Source organism: Scardinius erythrophthalmus, assembly GCF_964197995.2.
Source record: "Scardinius erythrophthalmus genome assembly, chromosome: 16".
Lineage (NCBI taxonomy): Eukaryota > Metazoa > Chordata > Actinopteri > Cypriniformes > Leuciscidae > Scardinius > Scardinius erythrophthalmus.
In genome coordinates this window covers 39,129,964-39,147,929 of record NC_138236.1, presented here as the reverse complement: position 1 = coordinate 39,147,929, position 17,966 = coordinate 39,129,964, and the positions used below count along the sequence as shown (strand labels likewise).

Sequence of the window (17,966 nt, the reverse complement as noted above, 5' to 3'; positions counted from 1 at the left end):
ACAACACTTTCAGCACTCTCTAATTGCTATATACATACAAAAAAAAAAACATTATTTATTATAACATTTATGAAACGCATATTCATGTTTTGTAAATGATTAGTTAATCATTTACTAATCAATTGTAAATTACTTATAACTGAATCTACAAAACATACATACAATCATTAACATATCACTTATTAATCATTTATGAACGCATAGTCATGTTTCATAAATAATTAGTTAATCATTTACTAATCACTTGTAAATGACTTGTAACAGAATTTACAAAACATACATAAAATGTTAGTATATCACTTGCTAATCATTTATGAATGTTCTGTAAATGATTAACTCATCATTAACTAACCACTTATAGATGACTTACAACTGAACGTTATTATAAAGTGTTACCATATTTTGCACCAGTTTCCTAGGAAGTGATGATTTTGTTCTCTTGAACACATGGGATGGAAACGCTGCTTTATTCGCAAATGTTTTTATGTGATATTCCAATTTTGCGCATAAGTTAAATTCACAATTTTGGATGGGAACAGCTATGGTCTCAAGATTTTCTCACACATATTTTTTTTGTTTCTCCTTTCTCTTTATTTTATTATTGGTCAGTGTGTAATTATTGATCATTTCACCTTTAAGTATAGCACTTTCATTTGTGAGATCAATGAGATGATGAGCACCAAAAAAAACAGAAAAAAGCCAAATACACATTTATAATTTTATTTAAATGAATGTTGAAGGGACAAGGAGCAGGAAGTACATCTTTATTCATTGCATTTGCCAACGCAACTCTGAGAACTCAATTCCTGTTCACATTAATGATTATAAGGCACTGGCAGGTAATAAACATGTTGCACGTTGCTACTTGGACACCTTGAACTAAACGTGACAAGCTGTTACAGCTGAGTATATTTTTAGAACTGAAACATTAAACAGAATGACAACAACATAATGCACACAAGCTCATGTTAATGGAACATCTTTGCAAACAGATGCTAAAATTAGACTGTCTCCTCTGAAGAGAAAACATGAAACTGGACAAACTCATGCTCACTGAAAGTTCAAATAGATACTAGCCATTCAAAGACACAAGTGTGATACAAATTACACAAAGAACTATATGCTAATTTGAAAATAGTGGATAAAACATCAGTATAATTATTATAATAATAATGATGTCATCATTATGTTGAATTGACACATCTAAAGCCTAAATTTTTTTCTGATATATTTGAAAGGCTTTGACATCTTTTGATATAAACATTTAAATCATGACTAATTAGAGCAAAGAATTCACTATTCTCTTGTTTGAGAGCAGACGTTTGAATATTGAGATGACTTAAGTCAATTTTGCATTGCAGGAAATATGTGAGATGTCCTTTGTACATTCAAACTGTCAAAATCCACAAGCTCAACATTAGATAACTGAATCAGATTGATAAGAAACATTAAAGTTATGTAACATTAAAGCACAATGAAATATGATGTCGAGTACTGTGGCAAGATTCTGAAAATGCAATGTGTCAGAGTCAAATTGTAGTGCTTGGCATGAGTACTATTATAAAAACGTATCAGGGGATTCCCATCCCTAACAACTGAAAGATAGAAGTACAATAAAAAGTCTGCAGGAGACAAGGAATCACATCTATTAAATTATTATGTGGTGGAGTAGAACTGAATGAACAATTAGGTGCAGACTTAAGAACAAAATTACTCTGAACATTGAAACAGGGCTGGCCCTTAATGACTGTAATTACATACAACTACATTTACAGAATGCTCAAATTACATTTCAGCTTCTGTCCAAACCAAATCTGCAGCCTTTGAGACAAGGTACAGTTTGCTACACGTTAGGAGCAACAATTGATGCAATGTGCATCAACCTCTTTAAAAACAACTAGACACACATTTGACTTTGTAGTCATACGTAGTTACCACATGTACTATGTGATAAGTCATTTAGGTTTATGAGACTTTAAGGAACCCCAGTCTGAAACCTAAAAAAAAACAACAACAAAAAAACACTGAAAAGATAAAAACACCAGAGTTACACTGTCAGAATAAAATGGGCAAAAACGGTACCTTCAGGGGTACAACAGCTTGTCATTGGGTGAAAAGATAGTACCTTATCTACCCCCAAATGGTGCATATTAGTATGTTAGGGTTGTGACATAGGGTAGTACCCTTGAAGTAACACAATGAACCTTTTAGGGGTAACATGGTACACAGTTGTCCCTTTAAGGCAGAGGTCTTCAACCCTGCTCCTGGGGACCCACTCTCCTGCAGAGTTTGGATCCAAACACACCCGAAAGAGCTAAGCAGGATCACTTGAAAATACACAGGCAGGTGTGCTGAAGCAGGCTGGGAATAAGCCTTGAAGCCCACATGTGAAGGGTTGAAGACATGTGAAGGCCAACTATGGTAACTATAGACACACACCTGGAGCAGTGGGCAGTCTTTTTTGCTGTGGTGCCCAGAAAGCGATTTGGGGTTATTGCCTTACTCAAGGGTACCTGAGTAATTTTCTGCAAGTATTAAGAATCAAACCCACAACCTTTGGGTTACCAGTCTGACTCTCTAACCATTAGGCCATGACTGCCCCCTAGACCTCTGCTTTAAGGGTATTGCCCCAGAGACAAGCTGTTGTACCCATAAAGGTAACATTTTTGGGCATTTTTTTCTGAGAGTAAGACCTACGTATGGGCAGGGTGTTCTTTATTTTTGCTATTTTGCCTTTAATGAGATAGGATAGTATAGAACATGGGTGTCCAATCCTGCTCATGGAGGGCCACTGAGCTAGGGGTAACATGGTACACAGTTGTCACCTTTTAAGGCAGAGGTCTTAAACCCTACTTCTGGGGACCTGCTGTCCTGCAGAGTTTAGCTACAACTCCAATTAAACAGACCTGAACCAGCTAATCATGGTCTTGCTGGGCATTCTAGAAACTTTCAGGTAGGTGTGTTGTGGCAATTTGGAGCTAAACTCTGCAGGACAGTGGCCCTGCAGGACCGAGTTTGGACACCCCTGGTACAGAGAACTGACAGCAAGTGGGAGAGAAAGGAGGACAGGATCGGGAAAGGTGAAAGACAATCTGGACTCAAACTCGGGTTGCCGAAGATCCCATGCACTTCCCATGAAGTTATCGGCTCTGATGTGATTCTTTCTTTTGAGAGACTATTCATGCATTGCCTTTTTCATGGTCCCAAAGTTTCAAAGAAATCAGAAGAAGTCTCCCCTGGACTTGAGTTTGAGAATCTCTGCAGCCAGCTGTTGTGCGTCTTTCAGCTGTGGGAACATTTCCATAACTTTGCTTACGTGATGTGGGTTAAAAATTGCATGAAGCCTCTTCCTGACCTCCTCTCTTTCTTCCTGGAAAGCGCTGGACTGTGGCACGGCTGAGTGTTGCCGGGTTCCGTAGCCATCGGGAGACCTGTGCGAGCTAGGGCAGGGTAAAGGTTCGGGTAAACTGCTCGCCTGTGGTAAGTAGAGAGGGTAAGACCAGCCCCCATAAGCAGGAAGACTGTAACTCTGGACAGGGTTGGGAAGAGGTAGGGAGCTGTAGGCACTATAGTTGGGATGAAAGTTGGAGTAAGGGCTGATGTTGTCGTAGTAGCGCTGGCCGCCTGCAGGTGTGGTAGGGATACCGGACAACGGCGGATGACTCGATCTCATCCTATGCAAGTCGTCAATGCTCTGGGATGGCTCTGAAAAGCCAGAGTCAGAACTGAAAATGGACGAAGGGTTTGTTGGGAAAGGTGCTTGCAGACTGGTTCTGTCAACCAGGGGACTGGGCTGTCCCACTGGGGCCCTATTTAAAGGCTTTTTCATGGACAAAATATCATCCCAGTAATTGAGCATGACACCCATGCTGTCAGAGCTCTCGGGCTCCAATTTGAGCTTCTGTTCAAGTTCTTGCTCCAAGGAGGGAGAGCTGGACCAAAACCCGGGGTCATTTCTTGGGCACATGCCTCTCCCAGTTATTCTGCTGTCCTCTTTAGATCCAGACAGTCTGGCATTCTCTCGAAGCTCGTCGGCTAGAGAGCGCTGTGACTGGTTAGTGCGCTCTGGGTGGTAAAACTTACACTTGATCCCATATGTGCACTTTTTTCCTGAAGAGTAAAAAGACAAAAGTGTTGTAAGGTCTATTTCAGGGTTCTTCAAATCCAACCCTTGATCAATTGACAGCCCTACTATTTGACCTAACCCTATTAGAGGTCTTCAGTCCAGCTCCTGGAGACCCAACGCCAGACAGAGTTTAGCTCTACTGCTAATCAAAGACACCCGAACATGCTAATCAGGGTCTTGACAGCTACTAGAAAATTACAGGTAGGCGAGTTTGATCACGGCGAGAGCTAAACTCTGCAGAACAGTGATTTGAGAAACCCTGGTTCTTGCATTTATTCACTTTGAATGTTGACATAAGCCACGTTTCCACTGCAGGAACTTTCCTCAGGAACTAGGGACTTTGGGCTGGTTCTCGGTGTGTTTACACCACAGGAACCAGGGTCTAAATTAAGTTCCGGGTAAATATCTCCCCCTCCGAAAGTCCCTGCTTGTGAGGAAGTACTTTTTCAAAGTTCAGGAACTTTCAGGGGTGGGACTTGGGCACTGAACATGCTGAATGGTTGAGTTCATGCCACATTTTGATTGGTTGACTACACGCAGCATTTTATTTCAACCACCATTTCTTTTTAATCTGTTGTGGCACGTGCAGTAACAGTTGTTTGCCATTCGAATTAACAATGGAGTTTAAAAAATATGACCGATGGACCGACGACGAGGTTCCGGCTTTATTAAGCTTAAATTCAGAGGATGAAATCCAGCGGGAACTGTAAAGTAGCACGCAGTCCTATGTCACCGGACTAATTTGCCTAATCTTCAAGGTACTTTAGACCGCGGTGGAAACGCATTTTCCTGTTTGACATGACAGCAACAGGTCTGGGGGGGGGGGGGGGGGGTTGGGGGGCTGGGGGGGATCCCGGGACAAATTGTTCTGAGTAATTTTGGTGGAAATGTGGCTATAGAGGCCAGAGGTCTTCAATCTTGCTCCTGGAGATAGACTGTCCAGCAAAGCTCAATTCTAACCTGCTCCAACTGCCTGTGGTTTTCAAGCAATACGGAAGACTTTGATTCAGGTGTGTTTGATTAAAGTTGGAGCTAAACTCTGCAGGACAGTAGATCTCCAGGAGTTGGACTGAAGACCTCTGATATAAAGTTAGGTCAAAAACTAGGGCTGTCCAAAATGTAGTGACTTAATTAATTACATAAAATGCAGATATTTTAACAGCACCCATTATGCTTTTTTAATTTTAGCTTTCCTTTCATGAAGTATAGCTGTTTGTGTATGTAAAGGATCTGCAAATTTACAAACCACAAAGTCCACACTAAAGGAGGTTAATCTAGCCAAGAAAAAACATGTGCCTGAAATGCCTTGTTTGTAATCCAGCCATTATTTCTGCTATGCTTTTCCCATTTGTAACATCAAAATGTTACACATTTGCAGAATTCCCACCTACTAGCTGCTTTGGCCCACCCTCAATAAACTATTGGGTGAGTGATTTCACTATGTCGAGGAGCAAAAACATTCAGAGCAGAGTGGGCTTTTTGAAATGGAGGGTAGTATTAAAGATTACAATTAACAAAAGAGCCCAAATTATTAAATTTAGTTGCTATTTATTTTTAGATACAATAATCAACACTGTCATGAAAACAAGTTAAGTAAATATAATGAATAGGCTAATATAGTGCATATACAAAATGCTTCTCTCTAGAGTTAATTTTTCTAGTGAACTAACCTGCTGTCGACACTAAATGCCTGAGGTAAATGTAATGCAACCGTGAGATATCAATAAAGCGGCTTGAGAATAATATCTTTCTGCAGTAGAAACACTGGTTGAGAGATGTAAACATATTGACCGATCGTCTCTTCTATTTCTGCACTTTTTACTATTAGCAAACAGTGTTGCTTTACTGCGCACATCCCCTTCTGGAATGGAGCGTGGATCGCCTGTGACTGACTATATTCGTTGTGCGATCGCATGGACCAAACCGTGTTGCCCGTACTGTTCGGGACGAATACATGTACCCCTACACTCCTAATATCGGTATAAGAAAAGCCTTCTGACTGGAAAAGTTTAATGCTAGCACTGAATACTATAGACTTAGAATAGTTGTTTTAGAAGTCAATATATTGTTTGTTTTGTTTCTATATCATTGAACAGATTTCACCTTCAAGATTATCACTGGCCTACAGAGTGTTACATTCGGCTTCAATGTCTGGCAGGAAAATCCCTTATTATGAAATATGTGATGAGTCATTGGGCATGATTGATGACATCCATTTATTATTGGGCTATATTTTTAGAATTAATTGCACACAACTGACACATTAACTTGACAGCCCAATAAACATATTTCAGTCAGTGGTTTGTGGTTAAAAATTGAATAACAGGATTCTTAGTGATAAATAGTGATAAATATTTACCATATGGACAGAGTTGGCGCTTGTGGTCAAGCAACAATGTATTTTTCCGAAGAAAATTATCCAAGTTGGGTCCGTGACGGCCGAGTGGGTCATCAGGTGGCATGAACCTGTGCAAGATGGAGTTATGATGGTTAGACTAATGGATAGGAATGAGAGGACAAGTTACCAAAAGCATTAGAAGAAATATTGATGTAATAACATACTTGTCATTTACAAAGGAGTACATAAGCAATCTCTCCTCAATGCAACGCTTCCAGTCTGGACGTTCACTTTGCAGGTCACGATACGTGTCGTTGGACACTATAATGCCATCCAGTTCGTGAGCTAACTTGATGATAAAGCGATCGTCATAGCAGACCACACGCTTTCCTCCAATCCTTCGTGAAGGTGTAAACACGAGAAACTTCTTCCTTTCCAGCTCTTCCAAAATATACTGATCTGGAAGTAAAGAAATTTTATTGTCTTTGTGGACAATTTTTAGGAAAGGCTTAGGAATGGAGGCTGTATTTCTCATTGCCATGTAGGGTTGGGTATCGTTTGAATTTTAACAATTCCGATTCCGCTTCTTATCGATTCCGATTCTTATCGATTCCTAATTTGGATTCCAATATGGTAAAAAAAACCTGAGATATCACTGACATTTAGTCTTATTGCAAAACATTTAATTGTAGCTGAATATCATGAACAAAAATCTACAGGCTAAAGAACACTTACACAAAGAACATTTGCCTGTGGTTTAAAAATACCATAGAAAAACAACTAGCCTAACTTATATCAAGCATCATTAAAGACAAGTAAACACTCAGTAATTAAAAAAAGAACAAATAAAAAAATTTGCAATCGCAACGAATAGATACAAGTGAACAAAGATACGATTGAGATAAACAGTGTTTTAAGATTTTCAAGTATTGAGGTAGAAACTTTAATCAAATGTACAATAATACTGCTCTTTATAAATAAAATATACATTACAAATATAGTTACAAATTTTATTCAGTCAAGAACGAGTGTCTTTTGTTGTTTGATTAGTGTTATTATAGAGATGGCAGCAGGAATATTAGTGTTATTATAGAGATGGCAACAGGAATATTAGTGTTATTATAGAGACAGCAGCAGGAATATTAGTGTTATTATAGAGACGGCAGCAGGAATATTAGTGTTATTATAGAGACGGCAGCAGGAATATTAGTGTTATTATAGAGACGGCAGCAGGAATATTAGTGTTATTATTATTAAATTGTAATTTTATAACAAGTACCCGATTCCTGACCTCAAGAATGGATTTTCGATTTCCAACCCTATTGCCATGGGACATTATTTACCAATTGCTGACAGAATGATCACACCAAAACACCCATCAAATCGAATGTACAACTTAAATACTTAAAAGTTAAATAACTTTAGTTTTTGCATTTATTTACGACGCTGTGTCACGATCTTGAGACTCATGTCCTGTTTCATTGTTACGTTGCATTTTCAGCTGTGTACTTGTGTACAATGTGCACTAACTGAATGCTCAACAATACTGATTCTCTACATTACAGATACAAAACAAATGGTTATTTCCCTACATTAGCATTTAATATCCACCACAAGTGGCCATATCAAATGCTGCTTTGAGGAAGTTATAAACTATAAGATCCCATATAACACAGGCTATCAGTTGTGAAACAGGAAAGAGGCACGCAGCACTAAACTGGATTAAAGATTCACAGTCAAACTGTGGGTAATAGGGAAAGCTCTTGAACTTCCTGGTGGGGAATTCCCAAGTGAGACCTGCAGGAAACTTAACTCTTCCTTATTATTCTAGTTTTGTTATTACTGTTCTCTTGCCCGAATTGACTTGAGGAATCTGAGCACGGGCGTTCACAACAGAAGAGAGATAGTCCAGGGACATAAACAAGTAGATTATCATCAACTACAACAACACCCCAGGGCTGTTGAACTAAACATGAATGTTTCTAAAGTCCTAAAACAAAGGTCATATTGTTGCACTTAGTACAAAGATGTACAGATGGACAAACAAACTAACGAACAGAAAATAGTTACATTTTTACAAAACGCTGCAATAGTTGAAAATACAACCAGCTGAGATTTTTTGTGATGTAAAAACTTAACAGCAAACTCTAATGTTGTTAAAGTAACTAAAGCACTTAACAAAAGGTAAAATAAGGACTTCTACGCAGGGATGAGTCTTTTGTATTATCATTATTATTTGCATGAACTGTCTAAACAAACTAATACATTTTGTTTGATTATTGCTTCAATACCTCTGTATTTTTCTTCTTACTTTTTCAGCAAAAATATAACAAAACTTAGTGAGGTTTACACTTAAAACAAGGGAAAAAAAAAGAACAATTGCCAGTGGATAGTATAAATAAACTTAATTCAAGCAAACTTAACTGAAGTCATATGGTCTAAAAGTACATTTTCTGCCCGAAGGATGTCGAGATACACACACACACACACACACACACACACACACACACACACACACACACACACACACACACACACACACACACACACACACACACACACACACACACACACACACACACACACACACACACACACACACACACACACACACACACACACACACACACACACACACACACACACACACACACACACACACACCTCAAAAGTTTGGGGTCAGTAAGATTTTTTTTTTATGTTTTTGAAATAAATCTTTTCTTCTCACCAAGGCTTATCAAAACTACATAAAACAATATTATTATGAAATATTACTCCAATGCAAAACTGCTGTTTACTATGTGAATATATAGTAAAGTGTAATTTATTCCTGTGATCAAAGCTGAATGTTCAGCATCATTACTCCAGTCTTCAGTGTCACATGATCCTTCAGAAATCACTCTAATATGATGATTTAATGCTCAAGAAACATTTATGATTATTATCAATGTTGAAAACAGTAATTGTTGAAACAATATTTTTGTGTAAACCGATGAACAGAAAGTTCAAAAGATCATCAATTATTTGTAATATAAATCTTTTGTTACATTATAAATGTCTTGGCTATCATTTTTGATAATTTCGATGCGTCCTTTATGAATATAAGTGTGAATTTCTTTAGAAAAAAACTCCCTGTCCCCAAACCTTTAGTCTGCAGTTAGATAGACTGGTTTCTCGGAAAAGCGAAAACACCCGTGATGACTAATTTTTACCAAAGGTGCTGAGGGAGTGTCTCTACCTGAAATAGGGACATCAGGCCTGGGCTGCTCTTTTCTCCAGGAAGGCACAAACACAGTGATATTTCTGTGTCCTCGGTCAAGGAAGTAGTGGACTGCCAGCTCAATCCCTCGGCATGAAAACACTTCCTTGTTCCCATGACTGAAAGAGAACGAGAGAGAGGGAGAGGGAGAGGGAGATAATTAGTCTGGCATATGGCACAAATCATTAAATATGCATGTCAAAAACTGCTGGTCTGTGCACACGTTAAGTTCCCTCTGGGGTTTAGTAACGTACTGCTGCTTTTTCAGCATCTTGCACCATGAATGTCACGTTTCTAAGATGCCATATCAGATTAAAAAAATCCCATGTCCTGTGTGAACCTGTGTGTATATATATATATATATATATATATATATAATTTTTTTTTTCAATCGTGATAGCTCGAATAGTTTATCATGTTATTGAAAATGAAAATGTTAATGTATTTGGTCTTGATGGGTTAGATCTGCTACATTTCTGCTGTTGATTATTGTTGTGATTATACTGTATGCTGCTGCTGCTTAAATAGACATAGGTCAATCCCAGATCTATGCATGTGGAGCTGGGGAGGTGGAGGGGTTCATTCGGAGGAACTCACTGCAGGACTAGCTTACAGCAAACACTGAACCAGACTATTTAAATGTTGAGCAAGAATCTCATTGGCTGCAGGATCAGCAGGGGCCAATCAGCTTATGCCGTGATGTAATGATGTGATTGCTTGCAGATTGCATGTAAAGGACCAATCAGCCTGCGTCAAATTGAGTATCATGATTTTACTTACATCAGATTTGAATTCAGAAAACTCAATGAACCTAAAATGATTAATTTCAGCTCTGGAAATTGGAATAGCTTAAGGCAATAATGCAAGTAGAAGCAAGCTAAAACACAAGCTGATTTGCATAACCACAAAACAGAAAACTACAAGACAACTGGAAGGCGCACTGCAGTTGCTGAGAGATGCCTGTCAGAGATGCTTGATAAAGAAAAACCGAGATGGATATGATGACAGAACTGGTTGCTTTGACTGGGAAGCTACATCTAACAATACATACAAAACTGCAATTTTCATTACGTCATGATGTTATAACAAATATCGATGCATAAGCAGACTTTCACGTACAGTAATTGTACAGTGTTGCAATTGACTATTAAATCTCTTTCATTCAAGGAAAAAATGTCTTCCACAGAATTCCCTACACAGTGACCTTTACAGACAGCGTGACCAGAAATGTCACTGGGTGAGTATACCTAGCTTACTGGAAGTGAAAAGGTTAAATATTATTTGCATATTGCAGAACAGAAAGGCACGGACAAAGAGGAAGTAAACTCCTTTTCAGAAGAAGCAGGTTTCAGGTTAATGCCCGAAGGCAACGTGAGCAATTCAGTATGGGAAGTGGTAACTAATATTACAATCAACAAACTACTTACTACTTTTGATCTGATTTATTAAACAATTACAAATAATGAGCCATCAACAATTTTGCATGTGCATTTATGCAATTATTCTGATGAGATATTCACTTTTTAAACGGTTACAGCGATCTGAGGTGGAGCGACATTTAAAATAAATGTGTAATAAAAGTAAAAGCCTTGCATAGTTTGGGAAAAGTTCATTCACAACCGCGGAGCACATTTATCCTGAACTTCCCTTTGTAACTGCAACATGTCGATACTTGTTAAACTGGCAAAGACTAAGAGAATTCTCTTCCTACAGAAAGTCTATTGAAATAAATAAATAGATAGATAAAACTGGCTCCATTAGATAATTCTCTTCCTAGGGAAAGACTACTGAAAGCAGAAGCGACTCCTCACCTCATGGCCACGTTACTGCCATCAATGACTATAGGCTTCAGGTCACTTTCGGGTTCATTGTTGTCCTCCAGCGTTGATCCCGGTCCCCTGGATGAGCTTCCTCCACACTGGGGCAAACCATCATCACTGTCGGAGCTGGAGGAGGGCACAGCCTTCGCCCCGGACCGCACCAGTTCTCCCAGCACAGCGTTGGTGTCCGTCCCCAGTCCCAGCTTCCTCAGCGCGGCCTTCACCTCTTCTGGAGAGTAACCCAGCTTACGGAAGAAGTCCACCTTCATCTGCAGGTCGTGTGTGTCTCGGCTCAGGCCCGCGGGTGGATGATGGAAACACCTCGACTGCTGCATGCTGGCGTATGACGGGTGTGTGTTTCAGTGGAAGAGCTCCTGTGTCGTCCATGTGCTGCAAACACATGTTGCTCTGGCTTCTGAATCAGGCTGAAACATCAACAAATAAATGCTCTTTAAAATGCATGCTATGAATTGTAACTAAACATGTTAAAGTTACATAAATTATCTTATATTTGTATTTATTATTGATGACTTGAAAGAATGAATGAATGGAGAATATCTAGTTTAGGCCTATATATATATATATATGTATGTGTGTATAGTGGAATATATATGTGTATGTGTATAGTGGAATCATTGCTGAATCTGCCTCTAAGAGAGAGTGAGACAGATTGAGAGTTAATTGTGTAATTATTATAATTATTATTAATTTCAATACTCATATACTTGTTACTTGTCAATAAATAAAATAAAATTAACTGAGTATCTTGAAAGTGTTTTCAAACTTTCCTTTTGTTTCAAAGAACTGCATAATTATCATATATATATATATGATATATATGTGTGTGTGTGTGTGTGTGTGTGTGTGTGTATGTATGTATATATATATTAGGATACGCTAGATATTCTCCATAAATTCATTCATCCATTCTTTCAAGTCATCAATAGGCCTAATTAAAATCTAAATAAAATAAAGATATAATGGATTTTTTTTTAATCACAATGACCCAGTGCATGCAAAATACACACGCTGTAAAAAATATATATATATAATCGATAAGGAATGACAACATATGTTTTTACATTACTTTAACTCATTAAAATAAGTTAAGCAAATTAAGCAAATATAATCAAACTTTGTGTAATAATATAGTCAACTCATTTTTAAGTCAGTTTAATGTCATTTAAGTTATGACTCATACAGCTTAGTTGACTGTACTAACAAATTTAAAGCAACATTGACTTGCTATTTTGCTAACTTTTATTTTAAATACACGTTCAATATACACTTATTGTCTTTCTTGTTATGGCTTGGACAGCCTGACGTGTGTAAATTGGAATATATATTTTAGAAAATGCCTTTGAAATCTATTCCCAGACTGTCTGAAGGGCTCAGCAAAATCAGTTTATTGTCTTACTCTTTATCAATAATGCTGCTCGACTAATTAGCATTCGATTTCACTAATTGGAGCAAAAATTAAATTTTAGGCATTTGATGCAGTGATAATGTAGTAGGGGTGAACTTTCTACGCACAAGCAGTGATAACCTGTCTATCTGATTAAATAAGAGACAATATATAGTGCATTTAACAATAGTAAACTATACATTTAACAAACAATACTAAACTCTCGTGCTCGCGCTGGCCTTCTCCGGACTCTCCGGTAAAACACCGGCTGGATTTTTGTGTAATGAAATACTAGAGGAAGCTAGTTTTACAATAAGAATAATAAATCGTTGCTGTCATGTAAACAGATGACAGAGTTTACATCTGTTTGTATCAGCTGTCAATAAACACCATTTATAAAATAGAGTAACCCAGACCTACCATATTGTCCAAACGACGAGTCCAGTGATCGATAACGCGCGTCTGAGAGGATTATGAAGAACTGATCTGGGCTTTAATGACGTGTTTTAATGTAACACCTTTACTTCCTGATTCAGGTGTGACTCGACCTGTTCTCCTCCCCCAGAGAGAGAGAGAGAGAGAGAGAGAGAGAGATTACACTGACAAATGACCACCTTTACGTGAATTAGTTTACTTTTATATTTATTTTCTAAGCTTAATTTATTTTCTGTTAGATTTTTTTATTTTGTATTTCATCTTCATCTCCTGTATTTCTGTTTTAGCACCTTATTCACTTCCTGCTGTCCTTTTTGGTGATTGATCTATTTCCTTGATCAGGCTTTGGTTAAACTGTAAATGTGTAAATCAATCATTGCTGAATCTGCCTCTGAGAGAGAATGAGACAGATTGAGAGTTATAATTACCAATAATTACAATACTAATTCTCAGATACTTGTTGCTTTATTATTGTATTTTTGGCATAATTGAAAACAATATATATATATATATATATATATATATATATATATATATATATATATATATATATATATATATATATATATATATATATATATATATATATATATATATATATATCACTGATACATATAACTAACTGACAGGGTGGAAAACAATCAATAAATAAACAAATTTAATTAACTGAGGATCTTCAAATAAGTTGGAAAGTGTTTTTTCCAACTTTGCTTTTGCACATTTCTGCATAAAATGTACATTTATGTGTGTGAAACCTGTCCAAACGAAATATGATCATCTGAGAGGTGTTTTTATAAACATACCTTATATCATATTTTATGATCATCATGACATAATACTTTTTTTATCAAAGCAACTGTGGGTTATATTACACTAGAGAGAAAGAGAGAGAGAGAGAGAGAGAGAGAGAGAGAGAGAGAGAGAGAGAGAGAGAGAGAGAGAGAGAGAGAGAGAGAGAGAGAAAGAGAGAGTATCAAATGCATTTAAGAGATGACTTTATAGGGTGATTTATGTCTCATGTGATTTCCCTCATGGCTTCTAAATAAAGACAAGGAAACAATATTACTGTCATCATCTGTTGTTTCCTCCTTTGTCTGTGAAAGCGTATTATAGTGATTATTTGTATTTGCATGTATTTGCACAGATACCAAACAAAAATGTTTCCAGTGCCAATAAACATGTAATGTTTAGTGTTTAAAACAAAAAATATATTTTTTTGTTTGCTTTTTTTAACACTAGACCATGGGAAAACTTTGAATCATACCCTTATACGGACTGAATATGATGTACACGATGAGTCATATTTTCAAAAACAATTTATCATAACTTCCTGGGTTTTATTTCAGGAGTATCAATATCATACTACAAAATGGTCATTATAAAACCTTGGACTTCACTGCATATAAGAGTGTTAATAAAACGCACAATAGAATTAGTTTTGGGTGCTATGACATTAAATCAATAAATTAAAGTTTCACAGTATTGTTTTGGCGGTTTCACCGTATATGACAGTTGGCTATTTGTTTCTTAGCATGACTTGGTCTTTATATAAGTTTATAGTGGCTTATTTTACTGCCAGAAGTACATAAAAACGACTTCCATGACTCAAGCGACTTCAGTTACATTGTTACACCAGTAGGTGGCGGCAAGTGACTGTCTGAAAAGTTAACGCATTTCGATGGCCTCCTGGTGGTGGCCGGCTGCAGTACAGGTCATGAACCCGACCTCTCCATGTAATCCAATGGGACATGCCAAAATTTTTTTTTTTCAAAGTGTTTAGGTAGTTCTTATCACGCAGACGTATGTTCAAGTGTTCGCTTTTCCACTATACGTTTGGTTTTCGTTAGTTTGATGCTATCCACCTGGAGCTCACACAAAACACTATTAAACACTGTGATGGTTAATGTTCATCACACCCGCGGTGGGGGATGAAATGAAGAAGTGGCCTGACATCTTATGAGAACATTTTAGATTATTTTGTGATTACAATATAACTACGATTAGCGGATTACCGGTTTCACAAATGTGCGTTTTTGTAGTTTACGGAGCCCCGCACATGACATTTTTTTTAAACATTTTATTTTGCCTTCATTTTTCCACTGTGAAGGAAGTGGAGACACGCTGTCTATCCTTTTTTACAGTATATGGTCGTGTCTTCATGAGCGAGTCATTCAATGTGACCCTTTATAGAAACCTATTATATGAGAAATGAATCATAAATCTTTGAAACCTGTCAGCACATGCAATTTATTCGGACTCTGATGCCTCAGCAATGTGACAACCCAGACATCTGGTACACGCACGTGTCTGGGAATGGGGATTAATAGTGTTGTTGTACTCATGACCAGTGTTGTGGATAACGTATTACAAGTATCTTGAGTTACGTAATCAGATTACTTTTTTCAAGTAACTAGTAAAGTAACGCATTACTTTTAAATTTACAACAAAATATCTGAGTTACTTTTTTAAATAAGTAACACAAGTTCCCTTTCGTTGTCACTCCGAGTTACGTCGGATGACGACGAATGGGGTTTCGCTTAGAAAGCCTATCATCTTCGAGTATATAAAACGAGCCAATGGCAATAAAATGCCATGGGTCTGCGGAATTTGCATAGCGTATCTCCGCCCCACGCAGGGGGTATATAAGGAAGTGCGCGAGCAGAATGCAGATATGTTTTCGCTTCGGAGCCAAGTTGATTCTTCACTCCACAGCCAATTCTGAGTTCATCTCTTCATTCTCTTCGAGACGAGCCTCTCTCCAAGTGTTGGTGTGACAGCGAGTTCCAGCGAGTGCACATTCCCTGCTTATCTGTGCAGTGATTTGCCAGAGTTTGTGTGTTCATCTCCCTGGTCGCTTCAGCATTTGTGGAGAAATCTCCTTTCACAAAAGAGCATTGCACGCGGCACGTCTTTTTAAAGATGCCTCGCCCGTGTATTTCTGGTTGCGGTCTATATGTGTCTGACTCTGATGGGCACAATCGCTGTCTTGTGTGTCTGGGTGTCGAGCACGCTAAGGCAGCGTTTGTGGATGAGTCATGTTCCCATTGCGGGAACATGCCCATCGCACGGTTGCGGTCGAGACTCAATGACCTTCGTGGTAGAGTCCCCTCACCCGCACCCCGATCTACTGGCTCCGCGAGAGCTAGTACTTCGGCTGGCGGCCAGGGTGACCTGAGGGTTACGGTGTGGAGCAAAGCGCCGACTATTCCATGCTCCACACCGCCCTCTAGCACTGTGCAACCCGCGAGTGTTCCAAATGAGCCTGCAGTACAGTCCACTGACTTGCCGCAGGTCTCATTTGGCGCTCCAGAGGAGGACCGTATGTCGATCGCTGCATCACAAGGTGGGCAGGAGTCCTTGGGAAGTGACGATTCGGCTGTGCTGCCACCCTCGGGTGTCCCAGCATTGCCCAAGTCTGATCCCGAGCTGACGGCCATGCTTTCCCGGGCAGCCGCGGCCATTGGTCTTGAGTGGTCCCTGCCACCTGGGCCGGTGCGCTCGCGGCTGGATGATTGGTTTTTGGGAGCGGCCGCTGACCCTCGTCGCCGCCCAACCCCAATACCTTTCTTCCCGGATGTGCATGAGGAGGTCACGAGGTCCTGGAAGGCACCATTGTCTTCCCGTGATCGCTCGGCGGCCTCCTCCGCCTTTCCTCCTCTCGATCAGGGGGCTGCTAAAGGGTACACTGGGGTTCCCCAGGTTGAACGCTCTGTTGCGATGCAACTGTGTCCTCAGAGTGCTTCTTCCCGTGGCGACCCAAAGCACCCCTCCAAGGCCTGTAGGTTCTCCTCCACCCTCGTGGCGAAGGCCTACAGAGCTGCGGGGCAGGCAGCCTCCTCACTGCATGCCATGGCAACACTGCAAGTCTACCAGGCCCAGTTGTTGCGTGACATGCACGAGGGGAGGACTGACCCAGGGCTCTTCGATGAGTTGCGTGCCGCCACCGACCTCGCTCTCCGGGCGACGAAGGTGACCGCACGCTCGCTGGGTCAGGTGATGTCCACATGTGTGGTCCAGGAACGACACCTGTGGCTCAACCTGGCTGATATGCGGGAGGCTGAGCGGACCCGGTTCCTCGACACCCCCATATCCCAGGCTGGCCTCTTCGGCGGTGCAGTCGAGGACTTTGCCCAGCAGTTCTCGACTGCCCAGAAGCAGACTGAGGCTTTAAAACATGTCCTGCCCCGGCGGCACGCTGCTTCGGCAGCGCAGTCGTCGGCACAGGTGCCTCAGACCGCTCGCCGCCGCAGCAGTCATCTGCCTCCGGCCCGCGTCGCGGAGGAAGCCGCAGGAAGGCGCCACAGCCCTCTCCCGCCCCGCGCCCCGTTAAACGCCAGGCCAAGCGGCGCTCCTGAGACGGGCTGCTCAGAGATGGTTTTGAGTTCTTTTTAGGAGCCGGTAGCAGGGCCGCTCCTTCCCCCGGTGGAGGACCGGGGGAGAATCCTTGGTTATCCCATTCCCGCTGCTCGTCCCATGACGGGCAGCACCCTAAAATGGTTAAAGAAAGAACTCACTCTCCCATCTCTGAGCACACAGAGTTCTCGGATGACAGTGCGCGCCGCTCACGAGCCCCGCCACTCTCA

General features: G+C 39.9%; 2 protein-coding genes across 2 annotated transcripts in view; one reads left to right on the top strand and one right to left on the bottom strand.

Annotated features, from left to right (window-relative positions):
* The window catches only part of LOC308704148 (NLR family CARD domain-containing protein 3-like), a 1,230,758-nt gene that overhangs the window by 312,898 nt on the left and 899,894 nt on the right, over positions 1 to 17,966 (top strand). The gene's annotated exons all lie outside the window — the stretch shown is intronic.
* zc3h12aa (zinc finger CCCH-type containing 12Aa) lies at positions 3,142 to 13,416 on the bottom strand. The gene is made up of 6 exons (XM_081388607.1): positions 13,369 to 13,416; positions 11,535 to 11,968; positions 9,703 to 9,842; positions 6,689 to 6,923; positions 6,486 to 6,592; positions 3,142 to 4,110 (listed from the first exon to the last, which is right to left on the bottom strand). The coding sequence occupies exons 2-6, from the start codon at positions 11,876 to 11,878 to the stop codon at positions 3,221 to 3,223; spliced, it is 1,716 nt and encodes a 571-aa protein (XP_081244733.1). The 5' UTR covers positions 11,879 to 11,968; positions 13,369 to 13,416; the 3' UTR covers positions 3,142 to 3,220.

Excerpts from the sequence above, each read along its gene's own strand:
- zc3h12aa (XM_081388607.1), bottom strand. The coding sequence starts at position 11,878 with ATGCAGCAGTCGAGGTGTTTCCATCATCCACCCGCGGGCCTGAGCCGA. Across the intron at positions 6,924-9,702 it reads GCCTGATGTCCCTATTTCAG|ATCAGTATATTTTGGAAGAG; the intron begins GTAGAGACACTC and ends CTTTACTTCCAG. Across the intron at positions 4,111-6,485 it reads GCGCCAACTCTGTCCATATG|GAAAAAAGTGCACATATGGG; the intron begins GTAAATATTTAT and ends TTTACTCTTCAG.